General features: G+C 39.8%; 1 protein-coding gene across 1 annotated transcript in view; it reads right to left on the bottom strand.

Moving 5' to 3' along the window:
- ATP6V0D2 (ATPase, H+ transporting, lysosomal 38kDa, V0 subunit d2) overlaps nt 1–20,266 on the bottom strand; it is an 80,938-nt gene that overhangs the window by 3,719 nt on the left and 56,953 nt on the right. The window contains exons 3-6 of the mRNA XM_006880514.1: nt 16,492–16,670; nt 13,517–13,596; nt 11,840–11,917; nt 890–1,066 (exon numbers count right to left, since the gene is read on the bottom strand). Of these exons, the coding sequence (XP_006880576.1) occupies nt 890–1,066; nt 11,840–11,917; nt 13,517–13,596; nt 16,492–16,670 (514 nt within the window). The remainder of the gene's footprint in view (nt 1–889; nt 1,067–11,839; nt 11,918–13,516; nt 13,597–16,491; nt 16,671–20,266) is intronic.

Below are 20,266 nucleotides of genomic sequence, written 5' to 3'. Positions count from 1 at the left end.
TGTCCATGAAACTCCATTGAGTTTTGACACCCTTGAGGTCACATGTGTCTGAGGTGACTCAGAAACAGCTGATTACTAGTTCTCTTTCCTGGCCCAACTCAGTGACGTAGAGTGGAATTTAACTCATAGAGAGCCTCCATTGAGTTTCTGAGGCTGTAAGTCTTTATAGGAGGAGACTGCCCATTGACCTCCTGTAGATCACCTGGTAGACTGGAACCCCTGACCTTCTGGTTTCTGGTTACCAGTACACTACATCACCAGAGTTCCTTATCTTTTCCTGAAGGGTTTCAGAAATAGACAGAGAGAGAGGAGATTGGCTTTGCAGTTTGGAGAAGTTACCTGGAGGGAACAAACATTACTATCTAAATAGTGCATAATCTTGAGCTCAGAGGCTCCAGACTTTCCAAGAGCTGCTGGCTGGCTGCTGGTGGAGGGGAAACCCATGGACAGCTCTACTTCCTCCTCCTATTCTGGCCACTCAGCAAAGGGAGTGGCACAGCAGTCCCAGGTCCACACTCTCCCTGTTTACCCAATCTCCATTTGAAAGGGCTGCTAGATCAGGAGATTTTACATAACTCTGAGCTTCTATTTCCAAAATACTGTAACAGTCTCTGGGGAAACTTGCATTATCAAGCACTTCAAAAGAGGTACTCAATGACCACTCCTTGGAGAATTAAACAAGTACTTACTTGGCAGGAACCTTTCATTTAAAACCACCAGCTTAGGAGAGGAACTTGAAATATTTCTTTGGGAGCTATTAGTAAAAACACTGTACCCACTTTGGATAAGAAGTGTAAATTTAATGTTTGAGCTCCTAAAGTACAGGTGATGAAATCTGGCTCGAGTTTGGGGATTAGCACAAGGTTAGGGAATAGGAATAAATACATACACTGTAATGATCTGCAACTCTCTTCATCTGTTCGAAATCGTCTACCTGAGCCAGCAGGCGAAGACCTTCTGGATAGAGCTTGCCACAGGTTGGGAACAGGGACTCCCGGTCATCCTTGGTCAGTTCAGTGCCAAAGGAGTTAAGAGTGATGATAAAAGCACGTCTGTCGGCCTCAAACTACATTTGCACAACATAGAATCAGTGAAATCTAGTCATCTAAACGCTATAAACAGAACTTGAAGTAACACGTTCATTCCCCGAAATCACTGCGAGCCTTTCCTGATCTATGTCTAATTATAATACAAACATGTGTTATTAATGTTCCTTTAGACTGTTCTTAGAAGAATCTTACAAGTCCCTTAGATTTTACTTGCCAGAAAAAGAACAACACAGGGTACAGGAAGACATATGACTTGATGTCTTGATGTTTCACTAAATCTTATTGTCCAGATATCCTACAATTACTTTTTTCAATGAACAGTTTTGCACCAGGTCATTATGAATGTCCTGTTAGGTCACTTAGGTCATCATGAATCAGAATCAACTTGATGGTGGTTGGTGGGTTTGGGGCATCTCTCTCACATACAGCACTAGAATTTTTTCCATAAAAATGGCACCAGTATTACTTACCTGCTTCTTGGGATTCATTTGTGGATAGAACAAGGTGATGCAAACAGAAGGGCCTAGCAGAATGTTTAGAACAGGAAGTGTACACAATACACGTTAACATCACTTTCTAACAATTGATGTCAATTGTTGTCGCTGTGTGATGTAGAACTGGGACTGATCCATAGCTGACCCTCCAACAAGTTTTCAGAGTAAATAAATCACGTAAGAAGAGATTGCCCATCCTTCTCCCATGTTGCTGCTAGTGGATTCAAACCGTGTACCTTTGGGGTTGCAATACCACCTCTTACCACTAGGCCACCAGAGCTCCCTAGCATCACTTCCAAACAGTTGATGCCAATAGGCTCTTTACATAAAGAAACATATTATATGTCACATTGCTATCTACCATTTGCTAGTACCCTAGTTTTCTTTTTAAATAGCCTAGGCTATTTACAGAAGTTGTACTGCCAACTCAAAGGTGAATGGTTTGAATTCACCAGTTGCTTTGGGAGAGAAAGATGAGTCATCTCCTATCCTGGGATTTCCAGCCTCTGAAAACCCACTGGAAGGTCCTCTATGGGTTGGTTGTGACTCAAGAGCCCATAGTAACAGGCTAGATGTCAATTTATGTAGCTTTGTAGTGGATTCTGTGACTTTGGGCAATCCTCTCAGTATCTCAGTTTTCTTATGTGCAAGATGGTGGTTGTGGAGGGACAGCGGAAGAGAGGAAGACCCTCGATGAGATGGATCGATTCAGTGATTGGGGTAATAGGAGTAGGTTTGTCGGAGACAGTGAGGTTGGCACAGGATAGAGCAGGGTGTAGGGCTCTTATACATAGGTCGCTATGAGTTGCAGGTGACTCATTGGCACATAACAACAACAACAAGATGGTGGTATTTGGTAGGGGGCACTGGTGACATAGTCTTGCGTGGCAAACCCAAAGATGGTACCCCTCTGGCAGTTCAAGTCTACTCACTGATCTGTGAGAGAAAGATGAGCAGTCACCTTGTGTATCCTTTACACAGCTGGCACAGTGGAAGGTCAGCCATGAGTTAGTTTAGACACAGAAACAATGAATTTTTATGAGTTTTTGTTGCAGGATCTTTAAGGTAAGTTACTATATACTCATATATTGTGTGTATGCTGAATGTGTGACTTGAGACTTTTCTGTTTGATGTAGACATTCACTTCTCCTTGAAATGCTTCCTTTATTCCTTTGGTCTTCATGTTTTTACTGTCTCTCGGCTCTACCTCTGTGTATTCTGTCCATTCTATAGTAAGTCTATCCTCCAAGGCATTTCTTTTGCCCACTGCAGGTATTGGTCATGATACCCTCAGGCTAAGAAACGCTTCTCTATATATTCTCCATTTATCACATTACATATTTAGAATCTCTGTACTCTTCTCCCCACAAAGTGGTAAAATTAAAATCATTGAGGGTCAATGTCTATTTTGTTATTCATCCATTTTTGTGTATCCTGTGTCCAATACATCAGAAGATCTTAACTGTTTACGAAATAAAATAGAATGATCTATTATTCTACCACTTAGGAAATTCTCCACTATCATCTACAGTGTTTCTTTTCAAAGAATGATTCACGGACCAGCAGCTTTGGCATCTCCTGGGAGCTTGTTATGAACACAGAATACTCCAGATCCACTGAACCAGAATCTGTATTTTAATAAGATTCCAAGGTGATTTGTCTGCAAAAGACTGAAAAACAATTCCACAACAATGTTTTTTAAATCTGCCCACTTGTTGAGCAATTAACCAATAATAAGCCAGACTTGCTCCAGATCTGACTGGACCACTTTTGTTGAAACAGGTGTTTCCCATCGGAAAGAGACTGACAGTTCTAGCAGATTCTTTTGATCGTCCTCATGGAAATTATGGGAGAGCCAGAAAGCAGGGAGTGGTTTACTCAGAAGCAAAAACATCTAGCTGCCTCTGGTCACGGAATATAACCAAACTGTCAGTAATTTCAGACCTTCTAGAGATTACAGTAGGGAGCTCTGGTGCCTGAGCTGTGAGAGATTTGAGTTGCCAATCCAAAGACAGGTGGTTCAAATCTACTTACTGTTCCAAGGGAGAAAGATGAGCAATCTCCTCCTGTGTGATTTACAGTCTCCAAACTCCCCCTAGAAGGCCAGCAATGAGTTGGCTCTGACTCAGTGGCAGTGAGTTTGAGTTTTCCGAAGGATTAGTGAAGGAGTCCTGGTGATGCAGTGGTTAAACAGTTACCTGCTAACCTAAAGGTCAGTAGTTTGACTCTACCACCTGCAATGTGAAAGAAAGATGTGGCATCTGCTTCTCTAAAGATTCCACCAAGTGACTCTGATACAGAGTGACTCTGCAGGACACCAAAGAACATCCCCATGGATGTCTAAGCCTGCACATCGTTATAGAAGCAAACTGCCTCTCATCCTTCTCCCATGGAGTGGGTTATAACTGCAGACCTGTTGGCTAACATCCAAGCTCTTAGGTACTGTACTGCCATGCCTCCTTTCCATAAAGATTACAACCTAGGAGAGCCAGTGGGGCAGCCCAGCTCTGTCCTTTAGACCTTCTGTGAATCACATAGGACTTGAGTTTGAGGATAAGAGAAAGAGCTCTGATGGCACAATCTAAGCTTTTAGTTGCAAGCTGGAAGTTTGGAACGTTGAAATCACCAAGCAGCTGTGTTATTTTGGCAGCCCACGATATATTCAATACTTTTCTCCTACACCACTTGGATCCTATTTGGATCTATCAAATAAGGGAAAGAAGAGGAAAAAGAAGAAGGGAGGAGGGAGAAGTGGAAGGAGGAAGTGGAGGACGAGGAGGAGGAAGAGGAGGAGGAGGAGAAGAAGGAGGAAAAGCAGCAGCAGCAGCTCGGCTGGAGAAGTATCAAGAAACCACATGGAATAGTTCTGCTCTGAAACATGGCATTGCTATAAGTTAAAATCAAGTTGGTAGAATGGAATTTTGAAATAAAAATTAGGGCCGGAGAGGCAACAATGGAGATAACTGTCCTAGATATCATTAAAGAGCTTTCTAGTTCTAAGATGTCATGATTTGAAGGGGAGAAATGGGGTAGTGTAGGCTTCTAGGGGCACCAGGCAGCTGTGCTTATCTTGGAAGAGAAAACTGTATGAAGAAGTGTGACACTTAGGGTGAATGGACATTGCTCAAACAATACAGCTGAACAAGGAGAGATAGAAAACTGGAGAGAGGAAAGTTCTTTGTATGCTGCACCCGGACAGATCTTGGACTAATACAAGTTACGTAACTATTTCATATACTTGTCTATCCAACACTATGCATTCTACTCCATAACTTGGAGGGGCCTCTTCAAACACCACTTTTTAAAAACAACCCAACAAACAAAACAAAACCAAACAAAACACAAAACCAAACTTCTATTTCTTCTCTAATTGGCTACTAATCCAGTTGCCTCTGAATCCTATTATGCTTTTATTGTCTTCCTCTTCTGTCTATATGGCTCCCTTATTCCTGCAGTCTAGGAACTCCTGGTGTGTGAATGTATGGGTCCCCTTCTTGAAAATAACTGTAATGCCAGAGTGTTGAAAAGATTACATTATTTTTCTTTGGCAGTCCCCAAGTGGGAAATTTGCAACAGCATCTCTGGTGAATAAGACTGTGTTAATTTGGTCTAGGCCATTTCATCCTCCATTTCCTCTAGTTTGTAAACTGATGTGAGAAGTCATAGGAAAGGAGGTGAGGACTTCTCTTGAGGATGTGACCTGGGTTCCACATATGTGGATATTCTGGCAAAGCTTGTTTTCTCTCTATCATGCATTGACTCCGTCTGAACTCAGACTCTTGGCATGTGACCTAGCAGGCTGCCGCCTGGCAGAACTTGTGTTGTCAGCTCCTCCTACCACAAGTGTCAGGCAAAGCCTCAGGTAGGCCATGGTTTTGGGACTAGCTAGCCTCCACAATCATGTGGTCCATTTCCTTGAAGGCAATTTATTTAGGTATACATGTGTGCTCTTCACTTGTTTTGCTCCTCCAGAGAATTCTAGTTTAAAGATAAAGGATAGTAATTGAGATGCATCACTCTCATTTAAATCCTGCTTGATGTCACAGGGTTTGTGTTCTGCTTGGCATTTTAAATTGGATAGCTTGCGTCTTTCCTGGCTTACCTTTTACTGTTGCTGCTGTTAGGTGCTGTCAAGCCAGGTACAACTCATAGTGATCCTATAACAGATTGAAACCTTGCCCAGGCCTACCGTACCGTCATCATATCCACCAGGCCCACTGTTGTAGGTCCCTATAAGTAAGCCTTTGCATAGGAAAGGCATTTGACTGTGTGGATCATAGCAAGCTATAGCTAATACTGAGAAGAATGGGAGTTCCAGAACATCTAGTTGTGCTCCTATGACACCTTAGACCTAGTCCGAGGAGCTGTTACCCAAACAAAACAAGGGAACATTGCACGGTTTAAAAGCAAGAAAAGTGTATATTATGGCTGTATCCTTTCTCCATACCTATTTAATTTGTACATTGAGTAGATTGTTTGAGAAACTGCACTCTATAAAGAATGTGGCATCAGAATTGAAGGAACTAAAAAACAACCTGCAGATGATACAAGCTTGCTTGCTGGAAGCAAGGATGAACTGAAGCACTTATTGCAGAAGATAAAGGGCCACAACCTTCAATATGGATTATGTCAACATCAAGAAGACAAAAAACCCCACCACTGGACACAGGCAACATCTTTATAGATAGAGAAAAAAACTGAAATGGTCAGCAATTTAATTTTACTTGGCTCTACAATCAACACCATTGTTACAAGAAGTCAGGAGCTCAGGAGGCATATTGCATTGGGAAAGTCTGCTGTCAGGAAAAAATCCTGAAGAGCAATGATGTCAGTTGAAAGACCAAGGTGGGACTGATTTAAGTTAGTATCTTTTCAATTACTTGCTCTGCCTCTGAGAGCTGGACTATGAATAAGGATGACAGAAGAAGAATTGATGCCTTTAAATTGCTATGTTGGAGTAGAATACTGACTATCCCATGGACAGCCAAAAGAGCAAACAGGAAAGTGCGGCCAGAGTACTTCTTAGAGGCCCCTTTGTCTCACACACTATGGGCCTGTTTTTAGGAGAGGCTATTCCTTGAAAGGGGCCATGATGCTTGGAAGGGCAGAAGGTCAGAGAGAAAGAGGAAGACCCTCAAGGAGATGAATTGAGACAGTGACTGTAGCAATGGGCTCAAGTACATCAAAGCTGATAAGAATGTTGCCCCATAGGAGAGGGTTGTTGTTCATAGAATTGCTCAACAGCATCTAACAACACAACAATTGACATTTATTTTAAAGCTATTAGTTGTTAAAAATAAACAAAACCAAGAATGTGTCCTTGACTTACATTCTTCTAGATAATTATTAGGCACACATAGAAGAATTGAACTGAGCAGGTCACCATTCCTACCAGTTCCTAATGTGAGAAAGGCACACTTAGTGGGGGCCAGTGGGTGGAGGTGTTGATGGTCATGGAAATAGTGAAATGGATTGGAAGCAAGCCCAGCTTTATTAGCAGAGTCTGGTGACCAGCCGGGGAAAAGAAACACATTCTGTGTTTATTTTTCACTGTGTTTCATTAACCATACAGACAGGCAGAAGAGCAGGGGAGAGAAAAATCAAACAGTACACTTGAGTGCACTTGCCTGGAATACAAGTGCCTTTTTATTTATTTATTTTTTTAAAAAATGAAGTTACAATTTTGTAATTAGGTCAAATTTTCCCATGCAAGCCCAGGTTAGTGCTTACTCCTCTACCATCTTAAATCTTTTGAATTCTTCTGTCAAGTGAGATACAAATTCTAAGTATTCACCAATTGCACAAATAACAGGAGTTAATTGCATGACCTAAAATATTTATATAAAATCGACAAATCTCTTGTGATTATATTATTAGAAACACTATAATTGCATGCCATTTTAGCTGATATTCCTATATAAGTGTATGATGCTAATGAAATAGAGGTTTTTATTTTTATCACAGTATTTTTTTAAAAATTCAAATCTAACATCATAGTATTATGGGAAAAGAAATGCACAATTATTGTTTTATGCCATCAAGTCAGAGCAGACCCTTCAGGAGATTTTCAGAAATAGTTAACCACACAGAAAGAGATTGTCCATCCTTCTCCCACAGAGTAGCTGGTGGCTTCAACCTGCATGACTTTGAGATTGAAGTGCAACTTCTTACCACTAGGTCACCAGAGCTCACCAGAGTCTTGGGCATCCCGTAGTTTGATCAAACTTTGGTGACATGAATTCTTTGACTCATATACTGTCCTCGTCTGAAGCAGGGCTGTCTGAGTTTGAATTCAGATTCCTCTCACTAGCTGTACAATGTTAAGCAAATTGTTAGCCTTCCCTGTGCCTCAGCTACCATTGAAAGTAGAAGAATTAAGATCTCATCTCCTTGTGCTGTTTTGAAGTCCACATAAATTCAGATGTACAAAGTACTTAGAATAGTGTGTAGCCCACAGTAAGTTTTAGCCACTAGCAATGCCATGTAGAGTTCTCGTGCCTTAGTGGTAAGGAGTTATGCTGCCAACCCAAAGGCACATGGTTTAAATCCACCAACCACCTCTGAAAACCCTCTGAAAAATTCAGCTATGAGTTGCTTCCAACTTAATGGCCCACACCACCACCACCACTACTAATCCCCTTTTTTGGTGTACCTTTTAAAAGTTATTAATGTAATTTCTACTTCATATTTTTTAATTGTAAAGTCTACGAATCTCTTCTAAACTATAGATATTGTGCTAGATAGAAATGGTACTTTTGAGTCATAGTTAATGTGGGTTCTTACAGGGTGACTAATAGTTAGATTGAGAAAAAGTATTTCATAAGTCATGCTGATGGTGTAGTCTGCAGGCAGTTGTGCTGCTAACACAAAAGACGACTCTTCTCTGACAGTTCAAATCTGCCAGAGGCTCTGGGGGAGAGGCATTGGCAATCACCTCCTGTGTGGTTTGTAACCTTCAAAAACCTGCTGGAGATTCAGCTATGAATAGGCTCCAATCCAACACCAGTGAGGTTTTTTGGTGTGATTTATGCTGCAAATGAGATCAGCATGTCCAAAAGTGATTAGCTTACTCTCTGACATTTAGTATACCATGAAAACATGTTATTTACTTATCAGATGTCCACTTGCTGTGTAATAGAGAAGGATAAACAATATTTCTTGGAGTTTGCCAGTAAGAAGCTATTTATTTCAGGGACTATTACTTTGAAATTTTCAGCAGAGAATAGTACAGAAATCTTAACTGTAAGGTTTAACATTTTGTTGTTATGTGCCAGCAAGTCAACTACAACTCATAACGACTCTGTGAAGTGGATCTGAACCCTGCCCTATCCTATGCCATCCTGACCATGTCTGATTCACTTGAGCCCATTAGTTAGTCGCCGTGTCAAACCATCTTGCTGTGAGACTTTGTCTCTCATGCTGGCTGTTCACCGTTCCAAGCGTGATGTCCTTCTCCAAGGACTGGCCCCTCCTCACAACATTTCCAAAGTAAATGAGATGGAGTTTGGCACTCCATGGTATATTCAGTACTTTTCTCCAACAACGTAACTTAAAGGCATTGATTATTCTCCTGTCGTCCTCAGTTACTGTGCAACTTTCAGTTGCTTAACAGCTAATTGACAAGACCAGGGTTTAGATCTGGCACACCTTAGTCTTTGAAATGATATTATTCCTCTCTAGTACTCTAGATAGGTCTCTAGTAGGAGATTTTCCCAACATGATATATCTTTTGATTTCTTGACTGGTGGTAGTAAGGGTGTGATTGTGGATCCAAATAAGTTGAAATCATTGACAGTTCAATCTTTTCTCCATCTACCATGATGTTGCCTATTTGCCCAAGTGTTGAGGATTTTTGTTTTCTTTTTTTAAAATATTTTTTAATTGAGATTCTAATGAAAGATTATAGAAGACTTGGATTTCCATTCATTCATTGTTGCACATTTTTCTTCTTGCCCACTCCTCCCCCAGTTCACTTTTTTCTTTGAGAAAAAAAAAATTCTTTCATTGTTATACAATCCCCCTCTCCCAGTCCACTTTACTCTGCAGCTCTTATTCTGGGCTCTTGTTATGCAAATAATACCTAATCATATATTCCTTTTAAACAGTTCTCTCCCTCCTCTGTTTCAATGTAGTGTACAGTAGTTATCCCCTCTTTTCTTAGTTTCCCCCCCAAACCTGATGTCAGTCCTGTTTTATAACAGTGACATTATGTATTATTTGTCCTTTTGTGACTGACATATTTGACTCAGCATAATGTCCTCCAGGGTCACTCGTTTTGTATAATATTTCATGATTTCCTTGCTTTTCCAATGCTCCATAGTATTCCATTGTGTGAATATACCACAGCTTCTCTATCCATTCATTTGTTGATGGGCACTTAGGTTGTTTACAACTCTCTGCTCTTGTGAACAAAGCCATGATAAACATAGGTGTGCATATATCTTTCTGGGTGGCAGTTATGGTTTCTTTGGGGTATATTCCCAGTAGTGCAGTTCCTGGGTCACATATTTCTATTTCCAACTTTTTGAGAAAATGCCATACTGCCTTCCATAATGGCTGCACCATTTTACACTCCGACCAATAGTGAATAAGGGTTCCAGTTTCTCCACACCCTTACCAGCATTTGATGTTTGCTGTGAAGATTTTTGTTTTCTTGATGGTGGGATATAATCCAAATGTTTTAGGGCTAATGTTAAGATGAAATCGATAATGTTTCAAGGAGAACTAATTCTATATTATGCACTACTGAGAGAACAATCAGATCTTGTCCTAGAGAAAGTGAAACCAGGGTGATCTTCGGAGGCGAGGATGGTGAAACTCTGTCTCACATACTCTGGCATGTTGTGAAGAGGGGATGGTCCTTAGTGAAGGGCATCACATTGGAAAAGTGGAAGGTCAGTGTCAGAGATGAAGACTGTCAATTTGATGGATTTACTCACTGACTGTAGCAGTGGGCTCGAGTGTGGCAAAGATGGTACTGATGGCACAGGAAAAGTCAAGGTTCAGAGCTGTTGTTCAGTGTTGCCATGAATCATAGTCAACTCAGTTTACATAACATAACAACAATGACAATTTTATCTTAAGGATCCAAGCCCTGGAGGCATTGTGTATAATGTGTTGGGCTGCTAACCAAAAGATCAGAGGTTTGAATCCACCAGTTGTTCTGTGGGAGAAAGAGGGGAATATCATGAAGATTTGCAGACTTAGAAATCTGATGGAGGTCTGTTTGAGTGGAAGCTAACTCAGCAGCAATGGACTTGGCTCGGTTAATTTTATCCTGCAAAGTTCCAGAACATTAGATGAAAATTTATGCAGGTGAAGTCAATATTATTTTTTCTCCCTAATGGGTAATACTTATCAAGCTTTACTTGAGATTGGACATGTTATCGAACTTATCTAAATACTTACTTCCATTGTGTCCAAAAAAACCCCTCTGGAGTGTCATCTATGAGCTGGGTCTGACTTGGAAGCAATGAACTTTTTGGGTTTGTTGGAGGGTTTTTATTTGTAATGTTGTTATTGTTGTTATGCGGCATGGAGTCAGAGCCGACCCACAGCTCACCCTCCAGTGAGTTTTCTGAGGCAATAAATTGCTAGAGAGGAGATTGTTTCTTTCTCTTCTGTGGAACACTTGGTGAACTTGAACCACGTGCCTTGGGTTGCTAGCACCACTTCTTACCTCCTGGGCCACTTGTTGTGGTTGGGTACCATCGAGTCAGAACAGACCCATTGCTGACCCTTGGTGGGTTTTCAGAGACAGTTAATCAAATGGGAGGAGATTGTCCATCCTTCTCCTGCAGAGCAGCTGGTGGATTTGGACTGTGTTGTTTTGGGACTGCAGCCCAACGTCTTATCACTAGGCCACCAGAGCTCCCTACAAGGCAATTACAGCCCTCTGTTTGAGTTTATATTATACTGTGTATATAATGATTGTCCAAACCTACTGCCTGCCATCAAGTTGCCTCCAAATCCTAGTATTCCTCCATTGGGTTTCGAGGCTTTAAATCTTTGTGAAAGGAAACTGTTGTCCATCTTTCATCCATGCAGAAGCTTGTGGATTTTAACTGCTGACCTTTTTTTTTTTAACAGTTCTAAACATTAGGGTCACTTAACAACAACAACAAGAACAAACATTAGGTATATATAAATCTATTATTTATTTATTTCTAGATAAAGAAACTAGTAAGGGGGGGGGGGTAAAGCCCAAGAATCAGTGCTAGAAGTGAGGTTAAACAAATATATATAAGGTATAAATTACATTATTTGAGTTTAAAAAGAGTGTTCAAACATTCTTACCTCGAGGATGGGGCACATAATGTCTGCTGTGACATCGCCATGATTCTTACAGAATTTATAGAATGCTTCAAGGTAAGACTTTTAAAAGTAAAAGATTAAGAAACAAAATAAATACAGTTTCCTTTAGTAAATTTCTATGCTTCTCATGACTTCTACAAGGCTTTAGTGAAAATCAAAACAATTCTTCACAGGAATATATAATAAGTGTGGTATAAACTTTCACTTTCCAACATGTTGCACAGACAAAAAGAAAACTCTGTAAAGAACAAACTCAGTAGCACTTAATGTACGTTATATTTTCTCAGTAGGCATTATTTTTGAATGGTTCTTAGATATTATCTAGTGTTTACCTCTGTCCTTAGTCCTCTGTTAGATTCCACATGGTTAAATCTTATGTTTTAATCTGAGGACCAAGCTTTTTTATTGGTAGAATACAGATTCAAACTCAATAAGTAACTGTAGACTTTGTCCTATATTGACATGGTGTCCAAAGTGCACATTTTGTATGGCTTTGAGTATAGAGAATACAATGGAATGTTGTAGAAATCCAGACTGTAGGGTCAGATGGCTTATGATTCAATTGCACTTCTTTACTTAGTGGTGCTCCGGAGGCCCAGCTGATGAGGAGTTGTACTGCCAACTCAGAGGCGGTGGTTCAAATCTACGAGATGCTCTGAGGGAGAAAGATGGGCTGTCTTCTCCCACATAATTTGTAGCCCCTGAAAACTTGCTAGATGGTAACCTATGAGTCTGTTTTCACTCCTCTACAATCAGTAGAGAGTAGTGATGGAATTCTACTGAGTAAACCTTATCTCCCTCAGTTCTCAGGGATAGTACACATATAATTGTTCAGAGTGGATTAATCCTTTCCCCAGAATAGTTCTTCTGTTAGTGATATCTCAAAGATCCTTTTTCTCACTGCATACACCTCTTCATAAAAAGGAAAATTGGCTGTATAAAAAGACCATGTGTTTCTGCATAGCACGTTGATGTATACAGTAGGTAGTCATCTGCTATGTTGTACACTGGCAGTGGATTAAAATCACATGGGCAATACAGCTGGGAGGCTCAGGGGATCTTTGTAAGGATCAGGGCAGAGATGAATGCCAGAAACAGAAGGTTCACTCTGCATGCAGCTGACCTTAATTAAGATTCATTGACTTTTTCATCCAATTCATCTATTTACCTACACACCTCATCCTTTTACCCTACTCATTTATCCATTTACACACCATACATCCAACCTATCAGTACTTTTTATGTTCTAAGTACTGTGTAAGACCAGACACCAGCTGGATTGTCATAGTGACTTCTGCAATGGGCTTGAGTAAGTTAGAAATGAAGAGGATGGCACAGAATAAGAAAGGGTTCAGCTTTGTTGTTTGTAGGGCCAATATGAGTCATATTTGACTCTATATCATCTAACAAGAAATTCTGTGCAAGGAGTTAGGGATACAGAGAAAAAGGGGACACACTGTTTCCTCTCAAGCTCATTGGGGTAGTTGACAGCATGTATTTAACTAGAAGATGGACCGTGATGATGACAACTATATTACAAATATGCATAACTTTATAATATAGGAGTTGGGTAATGGACAAAGTACCTTTTAATAAAGAACTCTAATCATAATATCTTGCTAAACAAAGAAAAAAAACATTACATGGGGAGATAATTACCTTGTAGAGTTTATTGCGCAATAATTCAATATTCAGTTCATCTAGGGTATTTTCAGACATACAATCTTGAAAAAATGGAGCTGAAAGCACAGGCAACCACAAATAAAAAAATAATCAGAATCATGGTTACACATTTTAAAGAAATGTATCTCGAACACACCACTTTGTGATCATTCCTGATTGGATGAGTGCATGAATTTGTAATACAGACTGAATCAGTCTGACACATATGACAATAATAACAAAAATACCAAACTCACTGCCTTTGAGTTGATTCCAACAGAATTTCCAAGGCTATAAATACATTTAAATAAGCAAATTGTCACATCTTTTTCTTGCAGTGGGTCAGTTTGAACCATCAAACTTAGGGTTAGCAGAGAGGCACTTAATCCCGTTCTCATCAGGATTCTTTAATGATGAAACAAAACCCTGTTGCAAAGGAGTCAACATCCACTCAGTAACTCCAAGGGACAGAGTAGAACTGCACTATACGGTGTGCTAGGCTTTAAATTCTTATGACACTAGCCTGCCACATCTTTCTCCAAAGAATCGCGATTCAGATTTACTAACCTTTTGTTAAGCAGCCAATGGTTCACCACATGGCTACTTAATACTACTAGTAATAAGTAAACTCAAACTCATTGTTGTGGAGTCAGCTCACCGTTCATCCTCTAGAGGTGACCTGTAAATATTCAGAGGCTATAAATTGCAAGGGAGTAGTGTGCCCGTCCTGCCTGCTTTTGAGTTGGCTAAACTTCTTAGCCACTAATAGCAGTTCTTAAGTTTTTATTATCTGCAATATTTATGTCAAATAATATAGACATTCTAATTCATGACAACATTTTAATTTTACAACATTTGGGGCCTTATTTACTTAAAGCTTACTTTTTTTTTTTTTTGTCTGTGTGATCAGTAGTCTTTTATCCATCTTATACACCAGCTTGGTTGAGTGAAAGGCAATGAATTTTAAAGGAGATTCTCTGACATTCACAAAGAGATATATTTATACAGTTTAAAGATTCTAGCTAATCTAAAAATCTCAAGACTCATTATTATCAAGTCAGAACAGACTCATAGCTGGCCTTCAGTTGTTTCCCAAGGTTAAAGCTTATTTTTTTTATAAAAAACCAAAACCAAACACCTTTTTACTGTGATTTGAGTGAAAGTTTACAGAGCAAATTGGTCTTCCATTCAACAGTTAATATCTATTTTGCTTCATAAGACTGATTACAGGCCTCACATTATAACCGTATTCTTCCTAATTCCCCCCTGTGTTTCCCATTTCCGTCTGCCTTTCCTATGCCTGAGCTTTATGCCTTGGCAAAGGCTGCCCTTTTGATCTCAAATGATTTGTTCTAAGGAGTGCTTTCCTCCCTGGTGCTCTTGATAGGCTTGCCTATTGTTTGGCTGGAAGTTAAAGTTTACTTTCTGAAGTACCTTCTATCATCTGGCACTAACATCTACCATCGGTGGCCTTCCTGAGTGGCAGACACTAAGTGGTACTAATATTTTGTCAGGTGCTGTCAAGTCACTTCTGACTCTTAGCCTAGAACTGTCTTATAGGGCTTTACAGGGTGTTATCTCTATGGGAACAGGCTGCCAGGTCTCTGTCCTACAGATCTGTTGTGTGGGTTCAAACTGCTAAACTTTTCGTTAGCATCAGGGTCCTGAACCATTGCACCATCAAACTCTGCATACTATATAGTAACTGACCATTGTTTTTTAAGATGTAGTAGTGAATTGAATTGCCCCAAGCCACCTTGTTAGGGCTAGGCAGAGCCTGGCTTCACACCTACACCTGTCTGAGTCCGGGATCATGCCTATTCCATCAAGTTATGCTGCGTCCAGTAATGGACAATTAATGATGACATAAGGTGAGGTTTTTTTTCTTTAAAAATTTTTGTGTGTGTGTTGCTATTGTTAAGTGCCATCGAGTCGTAGGCGACTCATAGTGATCCTATGAACGAAAGTCCTTAACATTTGTGTAACTTTCATCCTTTCTCCAGGTTCACAGGGAGGCAAACTGTTTCCAGAGGCAAACTGTTATGGAAGTGGATGCCATTCCTGCTTCCAAGCTTGTTTTAATCGGGGAGCTCCACTAAGCACTGTGCACCATGGGTAACAATTATCTCATTTGACACATCATTGTCACAGTGTTCAGCTTCACAGCAACCATGAGTTACCTCTGTACGGCAAGTGCACACACTAGGGCTATATGGCCTAGGAGAATGTTTGAACAAAAACAATGAAAAACAGGCCTGAGGATCACGGATTAAAAGTCACCCGCGTTTGGCTTGGTAGCCTCACTTTCTGTCCACTAGGTCAACTGATCTCTATGTTGATGTTATTGTTGTTAAGTGTTCTTGAGTCACAGGCGACTCATAGCATCCCTATGAATGAAAGTCCTCAACACTTGTGTGACTTTCATAGATTAAGTTGTCATTACCTAGGTTTCCAGACAGTATTAGATAAATAATGTTTATAAAGTGATTCTTTCAGCATTTCAAATGTATAACTACTATAATAAATTTAATATTCATTTCAGTATTGCTTTAGGCCATTTGACAGATGCTTTTAAGCATTGGGGGGTCTGGGGGATACCAATCCTGAGCTTTTACACGGCAGTTTAAAAGAGAAGTGTCAGTAACTAATCATGCAAAACCAAATTAGGCCATCTTTTTAAAGATTACAAAGTCTATCATTTAATTACAAAGGTAGAGTGCAAATTACAAAGGTCTGGAGATTGGGATGTAAGCCCAGCCAGTTCTTTATTACAAGTAGCCTGTTTGTGGCCCTGAGCAGGTCATTTTACTTAGTATGATGAGAAAATTGAGGGAGCTAGCCTGGATATTTCCATCTTAATCCTTCTGTATAGAATGACACTACTCATGGGGGGGAAATGGAATTGAAAGTACATTATCTGATGACTTTGATAACCTGCATAGTCAACACTAGAGTTGTTTATTCACTCTTACCTAATGGCGTTTCAACCAAAATGGCCTTAAAGAGATCTGTAGCTGATTCTGCAATGTTGACTGCTTCCATCTCCACGAAACTTCCTAGTGGGTGGCACTTTACCAAAATATCCTTCACCGGTTTCTTCTGTAATGCACCATTCATCAGTAGGATCACATTGTCGATCATGTAACTGCACCTGGTGTAGAAAAAGTTAACAGAGCAATTAATAGGGAAACAACCACAGTAGAATAAGAATGATAAATAAACTCACACTACACAGCTCTGGTGGCCTAGTGTAAGAATCTGTGCTACAATCGCAAGGGAACATGGTTCGAGTCCACCAGCTGCTCTGCAGGAGAAGGATAGGCAATCTCCTTTCATCCAGTTACCATCTCTGAAAACCTACTGGGGCATCAGCTATGGGTTGCTTTTGACTCGACGACACACCACCACCACCACCACTGCCATACAGTTCTGGTAAACAATCTTCCACCAAAGAACTACGTGAGTCTTTTAAACTGTGGGTTTGTGAGATGTGAAGTTCTGACCCTGGATTTGTAATGGTTTGAAAAGATATATTTGGTGCCATCAAGTCAATTCCACATGTTACCAACTAGATTTGCTTGATAATATTTTCATAACTTAAATCTTTATGGAACCAGTTTTTTCTTTTAGTGCCACTGGGTGGGCTTGAACCACCAACTTTTCAGTTACTACATTACTGAGAACCATTTGGACCCACCCAAAGACCTTTATTTACCCCCCCTCCAAGACCTTTAATAACCAACTAAAGCCAAATAAAGCCTTGATTGGGTGATGCAGAAGGTGGATGTTACACAGTAACTCTCGGATGTGCTGGTAATAGGTGATGTTACGGAACTGAGTTATCAAAATCGGCTTGACATATAAAGAAACACAGACCTAGAGAATCTACTTTTAAATAACTGGCCATTGGAATCTGGAATAGAGCCCCCTCACTGTGCAGCTGAAATTTAGTGTGAAAAATATTCTGTGCTCTTTTCTTCCTATGAGCCTAGATACTTGATTTTCTAGCTACTTTCTAATTTTTAAATCCATCTCTCTCAAAAGTCCATTGGTCCACGTTTATGTAATTTGCTTTCTCCATATAAATTCTCCCCAGGATCTTCTTGGTCGTGTTCTTATCCCTCCGTGTGCTCAGCACAGGATATTCCACTCAATAAGATTAAAAAAATAAAAAGAACAAAACAAAACACAATCCCTTTTTCCAGAAAACACATTTTTTTGGTACTTGAAACTTTAATAATATCAATTACATCCAGTTTCTCTTCTTACCCATTAGTCAATAGCATTTATTTGACAACCATTCTGTAGAAGGAAAAATAGAAGAATGACAGCTCCTAATTGTCCTTAAAATAGCTCATTTAAAGGGAAGAATTGGATAAAAACTCAATGACAGTGAAATTTAGGGAAGTATCTGATCTATAACTAAGGCTATTCTTTACAAGGTGTGTGAGATTCATAGCTGGGCATGAAAACTGTCTGTGGATCAGACTCTTAGGGAAGAAGCATTCAAACGAAAGGTAAAGAACAAGTAGTTGTCAGATAAAAGGGGCTTGTTAGGTGCTGCTGAGTCTACAACTCACAGTGATTCCTGGGAATAATGAAAAGATTGGATCGTTTCAAGCCAGAAGAGTATGTGAAATGGTCAAGAGGTAGAGAGAGTCCCACATTTGTTCGAGCTTGTTTCTTTTCCCCTTCTCACTGGAGGTGGGCCTGAGGCTGAGTGTGCAACGTCCTGTAAGGTTAGATGAGGAACTTCAATGTCATAAGATGTGTCCCACTCCACATCCATTAAAACCCTTTGTTGCCCTCCACCACTGCTGATTCACATAGAAAGTGGGTAAAATAGGTGAAATGGCAAGCAAGCAATCACATAATAAAGCACTTTAAGAAGATTAACTTACTTAATCATACTTTATGGATGTAAAAAGAAAATAAAAAACAGCTGCTCTTTTCTGTGGGGTTGGAACCAACTCATTTGAATAAGTTTAGAGAGGCTACAAATATAACAGGAGGAGATTGTCTTTCTTTGTTGGATTTGAATTGCCAGAGGCATCAGTTTTGATGTAGCAGTACGATTTCCTACAGACTATAAGATTTACTACCTAATTTATCAAGGTGGGCAATCTCTTGTGCAATTAAGTTGTTGAGTTGAAGTACTTAAAATAAAAAAAAAAAAACACCAACCAACAAACCAACAACAACAAAAAAACCCAAGCAAACAACAAACTTCAAGTGATCTTGTTCTAGCATCATCCTCTAACATTTTTATTATGCTCCCTTTAGTTGTCAAAGATGAAACATGGATGGATAAGTAGGTCTAAAAACCTGTGGAACCATCTACAGAGGCAAGAGCTTTGGACAAAAAAAGAGGTAGCGATAGCTATAGCTATTCTGGACACAATTTGGTGAAGGAAGACCCAGAAAATACAGAGGAGAGGCCAAGACACTTGTGGACCAGAAACAATAGGGTATTAAGAGAGGATATTTAGAGGTGGGAGCAGAAGTCTTGGGCTGATTGAGATGCCATCCTAATGTATATGTAATAAAGAATTCTGTCTTGAAAACTCTGGGGAGCCCCAACATTTAGAGAGCTTGAAGGAGGCTGGGGGGAAAAGACAAAATGGTAGAGGAAAACTAGAAATAAACTGAGTGTGAAGGTCATAGAGAAGTCAAGGTGAGCAAACTGCACACCCTCCCATCTACACACACACTTGTATGCACATCTGCAGAAGACTTTTGGTGGGGGAGAGGGTGTGGAGAAGGATGTACAGGAAGGAAGACAATAGAAACCTCATCACTGTGTCTTTAAAATTTGTGAGCAGTAAAGAGGTGAATTTTTTTTTTAAGATTTGATTTTAAATTGACTTTAAAGAAAGGAGAGAAAAATTATCCAAGGGCCTAGGGGCCAAGGAAGCTACAAATACACTTTGAGTATATGTTTTCTTTTTTCTTCTTATTTTAACACTTTATTAATTAATTTAAATGAAAATTTACAGAGACCTAGGGTTCCCAGTCATTCATTGTTACACTTTTATCCCTGCCTACTCCCTTCCCCCAAATCACTCTTCTCCTTGAAAAGAAAAAACTTTCATTATTATGCATTATTATGCAATCCCTCCCCTCAAGTCCACGCTAATATGCAGCCCTCACTATGAAGTAATGACAAGAATATCCATTCATATATCCCTTTAAACAGTTCTCTCCCTCATCTGTTTCAATGCAATACACATCATTCCTCCCCTCCTTTTCTGTCTTCCCTCAACCTTGATGTCAGTCCCGTTTTACAACAGTTACCCTATGCAATATTTGTCCTTTTGTGACTGAGATATTTCTCAGCATAATATCCTCCAGGGTCATCTATTTTGCATAATATTTCATGAGTTCCTTATTTTTCAATGCTGCATAATATTCCATTGTGTGAAAATACCAGAACTTCTCTATCCATTTGTTTGTTGTTGGGCACTTGGGTTGTTTCCAGCTCTTTGCTTTTGAGAACAAAGCCACAATAAACATGGATGTGCTTATATCTGCTTGGGTGGCAGTTATGGATTCTTCAGGCTATAGTCCCAGTAGTGGAACTGCTGGGTTAAATGGTATCTCTATTTGCATCTTTATGAGAAAGCACCATACAGCCTTCCATAGTGGTTGCACCGTTTTACACTCCCACCAACAGTGAATAAGGGTTCCAGTTTCTCCACAACCTCGCCAGCATTTGTTGTTTGCTGTTCTGTTAAATTTTGCTATTCT

Source organism: Elephantulus edwardii, unplaced genomic scaffold (genome assembly GCF_000299155.1).
Source record: "Elephantulus edwardii isolate Elephantulus edwardi_28Jun2011 unplaced genomic scaffold, EleEdw1.0 scaffold00008, whole genome shotgun sequence".
In the NCBI taxonomy this organism is placed as follows: domain Eukaryota; kingdom Metazoa; phylum Chordata; class Mammalia; order Macroscelidea; family Macroscelididae; genus Elephantulus; species Elephantulus edwardii.
Note: the sequence above shows the minus strand (reverse complement) of the source record. Positions and strands in the feature narration are given on the sequence as shown.